This window comes from Dromiciops gliroides, chromosome 3, assembly GCF_019393635.1.
Source record: "Dromiciops gliroides isolate mDroGli1 chromosome 3, mDroGli1.pri, whole genome shotgun sequence".
Lineage (NCBI taxonomy): Eukaryota > Metazoa > Chordata > Mammalia > Microbiotheria > Microbiotheriidae > Dromiciops > Dromiciops gliroides.
This window is the reverse complement of record NC_057863.1, coordinates 581495732-581500215: the sequence shown is the minus strand read 5'-3', so window position 1 is coordinate 581500215 and position 4484 is coordinate 581495732. Positions and strand designations below refer to the sequence as shown.

Here is a 4484-nt window from a genome sequence, read left to right as displayed (position 1 = left end):
CTGGTCTTCATATGCATTATTCTTAGTCTACATCCCACCAGGATACAGATAGCCTATGGAAACCAACTTTGTTTGGCACTGGCATAAATCATGCCCATCCATCCATATAAGATGAAGATGTTTTGGCACTTGACTCCAAAGCCTAAGCTTGAAGCATGAAGGATAAAGCAGTATTAAAGCTTTACCCCCATAATTCTAAGAGAAGACACAGGAGCCATTGAACACCCTAATAAAGGTCAGTGATAAAGGGGGAAAGGAACTAGGTTGAAGAAAGGAAGTGATAAGACTATATGGATGGGGGCAGCTAGGTGGCGCAGTGAATAGAGCACCGGCCCTGGAGTCAGGAGTACCTGAGTTCAAATCCAGCCTCAGACACTTAACACTTACTAGCTGTGTGACCCTGGGCAAGTCACTTAACCCCAATTGCCTCACGAAAAAAAAAAAAAAGACTATATGGATGGCATGGAAACTTATGATTCAGGGTAGAGTCTGTCTTTCTTTTTGTTCATATTTTTATCCCTGGGTGCTTAACACACTGCTTAACATATAATAAGCACTTATAATGCTTATACTTGACTGTTTTACCAACAAGCAATTTTGTCAACCTTATGAGAGTATAGACCATTTTGGGGGGTGGGGCAGTGAGGGTTAAGTGACTTGCCCAAGGTCACACAGCTAGTAAGTGTCAAGTGTCTGAGACTGGATTTGAACTCAGGTCCTCCTGAATCCAGGGCCAGTGCTTTATCCACTGTGCCACCTAGCTACACCACCCCCCCTGCCCCAGAGCTTTTAATAAACACTACAAAGGAATCAGGAGGATGTAGTGGATTGAGCACTAAGCTTGGAGTCAGAAGAACTGATTCTTAAAAGGTAGTCACCATTATTGGAGGGCTTCACGTGACAGCCAAATGATTGTCAGGAATAATATAGAGAGCATTCCAATTCAGGTATGGGATGAATGAAATGATAGGTATCCAACACATGGCTGCTTTTAGGCCCAGTGCTGAACCAGATTAAAATATAATTGGGGGGGGGGGGGGCAGCTAGGTGGCGCAGTGGATAGAGCACTGGCCCTGGAGTCAGGAGTACCTGAGTTCAAATGCGGCCTCAGACACTTGACACTTACTAGCTGTGTGACCCTGGGCAAGTCACTTAACCCCAATTGCCTCACTAAAAAAACAAAAACAAAATATAATTGGGAACTATTTAGCAAAATAAATAAAAATTAAAAAGAACATAGATAACATTAATATAAGTTTTTGAAAGTCAGTATATGACCAGCAGGGATCTTATATAGGGTTTAGTAGGCCCTGTTTCTATTTGAATTTGACGCCATTGTCCTAGATGGCCCCGAAGTTGTAGGACCACCCAAGGTGACACAGTTCATAGACCCAACTCTGCCAATAAGTAAATGAGGGGCCTAATTCCAGGAGGAAAGACAGTGTTATAAACCAGATGATTCTAAATCACCTTCTATAAAGAAGAAAAATGTGGAAGGGATGAGGAGGGTGGAATTTAAAGACCCCTTTGACATATAAGTTTCAGAATCAATATGGGGGATTTCCCTTCCCTATGTTTCATTTCATTCTTTGGCCACATATTGACCCCTGTCTAATGACTTAACATCTAAAAGAAAGATATGGAGCTCTGGTCATTGAATGAAATTATTATATTATTAAAAGAGAATAAAGTATTAATATGTGTGTCTTCAAATCCATAAGGGATTGGTGTGAGAGAAGGTGTTTTTCACCCTTCCATCAAATTCTACCTTCTGCAAGAAGCCTTTTCTGGTCCCCCTTAATGCTAGTGCCTTCCTTCAGGGATTCCCTTCCATATTCACTGTTTATATCTTGTATTTACATTGTTGTTTGAATGTTGATTCCCTTATTAGAATGTGAACTCCTTGAGGGTAGGGATTGTTTTTGCTGTTCTTTGTATCCCCAGGGCTTCACACACTTAGAACACAATGATTAATAAACTTGTATTATCTGATGGACTTCCCATCTGGCTATTGTCTGACCTGTCTGCCTCCAGCCCTCTCCTTCTCTGCCTCACTCCTGTTTGGCTGTACAAAGTGGAAGGTGGTTTTAGGCAAAGATTTTTAAGACTTTGGCTCCTCTCCCCCAACACCCCCTTAAGAGGAGGAAGATATAGATATAATTGTTCATAGTTGTCCAAAGGTAATGAGGGTTGAAGGGGTAGGGTGGTGACAATCATTCTAGCACAGAATACACCACAGACTCATAGATCCTTATTCCAGTTTACCACTCTGAAGCCTCCAATGTATAATCGCCCCTGTCTTCTGACTGCAGAGGACATAAATAATTTCTTCTAAAAATATGAAATTTGGAATTTAAACTTTGGGGTTTTTGTGGTTTTTGTTTGTTTGGGTTTTTTTTGTGGGGCAGTGAAGGTTAAGTGACTTGCCCAGGGTCATACAGCTAGTATGTGTCAAGTGTGTGAGGCCAGATTTGAACTCAGGTCCTCCTGAATCTAGGGCAGGTGCTTTATCCACTGTGCCAGCCAGATGCCCCTGAGGAATTCATACTTCGAAGGACAATTTTCCACTGGACTAGCCAAGTCCACATTATATTGAGCGCTGAGAAAAAAAAAAATATATGAGACAGCATTCAGAGAGTCTGGGATAAGGGTACTGGACTCAAATCTTCTGGTTCTGTGTCCAGACTGGGCCTCTAAATTTAAGTTGACATCCCCAAGATAAAACAAAGATTCATTGTTCAGATGAAGAAACTGAGGCTTAAAGGGTAATAGTAGTGTGATGATTACAAACCTTGGCTTAGCTGATTTTCAAAATTAGAAAGTTTGTAAACATCCCTAATTGTACATATTGCTTTTCAAAGGTATATTTTTTTGTCCTCAGGGAAATATGGAGAGTGGAAGGTCCTTGTTTGTTTGTTTTTGTTGTTTTTTTATAAATAACCTGATTTCTGGAGCAGCTAGGTGGCGCAGTTGATAGAGCACCCGCCCTGGATTCAGAAGGACCTAAGTTCAAATCCAGTCTCAGACCCTTGATACTTACTAGCTGTGTGACCCTGAGCAAGTCACTTAACCCAAATTGCCTCACCTAAATAAATGAATACATAAATAAATAAATACATACATACATACATACATAAATAAATGAATGAATGAATGAATGAATGAATAAATAAATAAATAAATGAATGAATGAATGAATGAATGAATGAATGAATGAATAAATAAATAAATAGCCTGATTTCCTTGGGTGCTATCATTAGGGTAATCACCTGAACTGAGCTCCTGCCTTCAGAATTCGAAGAAGCCTCTCACGGATTTGCTTGGTTCGAACAGCATAGACAATGGGGTTGAGGATGGGTGGGATAAGCATATAGAAATTGGCCAGCAAGATGTGGATATGGGGGGGAACATGATGGCCAAAGCGGTGGGTGAGGGAGGAGACAGCAATAGGGATATAGAAAACTAAGATGGCACAGATGTGGGATCCACATGTCCCCAGGGTCTTGAGCCTGGCCTCTGGAGTGGCCAGTCCTAGAACAGCCCGGAAGATCATCACATAAGAGGCTGCAATGGCCAGAGAGTCCAAGATCAGAACAAGGAAGCCAATTCCCATGCCATAAAGATTGTTAACTTTTGTGTCACCACATGCTAGGGTCACCACTGCCATATGCTCACAGTAGGAATGGGCAATAATCCGGGCTCGGTAATGAGGGAGTCTCAGACGGATCATCAGAGGCAAGGGGCTGATGTAGAGCACCCCCCGCAAAAGGGCAGCCAGTCCCATGCGGCCCACCATGCTATGGGTGAGCACTGTGGTATGGCGCAGTGGATCACAGATGGCCACATAGCGGTCAAAAGCCATGGCCAGGAAGATGCCTGACTCAACAGTGGCAAAGCAGTGAATGAGAAACATCTGGGCCAGGCAAGCATCCAGTCCAATGTCACGGGCACCAAACCAGAAGATGCCCAGCAGCTTGGGCATGGTGGAGGTGGACAGGATCAGGTCAATGACTGCCAACATGCACAGGAAGAGGTACATGGGTTGGTGCAAGCTGCGTTCCACTTTCACTACTGCCAGGATGGTCACATTCCCCACCACAGCTACCAAATACATTGAGCCAAAGGGGATGGATAGCCAGATGTGCAAGGGCTCCAGTCCAGGGATGCCTGTCAGTAGGAAAGAGGTGGGGGTAGAGCAGGCATTTTGAGAGGGGAACATGGTGGGGGTGGGGGGACCCACTCACCTGTGCCCCCCACCCCAGTGGAGTTTTCTCCTCTGGAAATTACAGATTGTGGAGTCTCACTTCCATACAAAGTAGGCTGGCAGAATCTAAGATCAAAAGTAGGATGATTAAATTAATACTCATTCAAGAAACATCTCTCTTCCATTTGGATGCATATGTTAATTACATCCACTGGTTCTCCCTTTTCTAACTAAAAGACCAATCTGATTCTATAAAACCTGATGCTTTCCTCCCTCACAT

The 4484-nt window shown here is 43.1% G+C and overlaps 1 protein-coding gene across 1 annotated transcript; it reads right to left on the bottom strand.

The window, feature by feature from the left end:
* Nucleotides 1–3265: 3265 nt before the first annotated feature.
* On the bottom strand, nucleotides 3266–4234 carry LOC122751127 (olfactory receptor 52M1-like). Its single transcript, XM_043998066.1, has one exon. The coding sequence runs from the start codon at nucleotides 4217–4219 to the stop codon at nucleotides 3266–3268; it is 954 nt and encodes a 317-aa protein (XP_043854001.1). The 5' UTR covers nucleotides 4220–4234.
* Nucleotides 4235–4484: the final 250 nt, after the last annotated feature.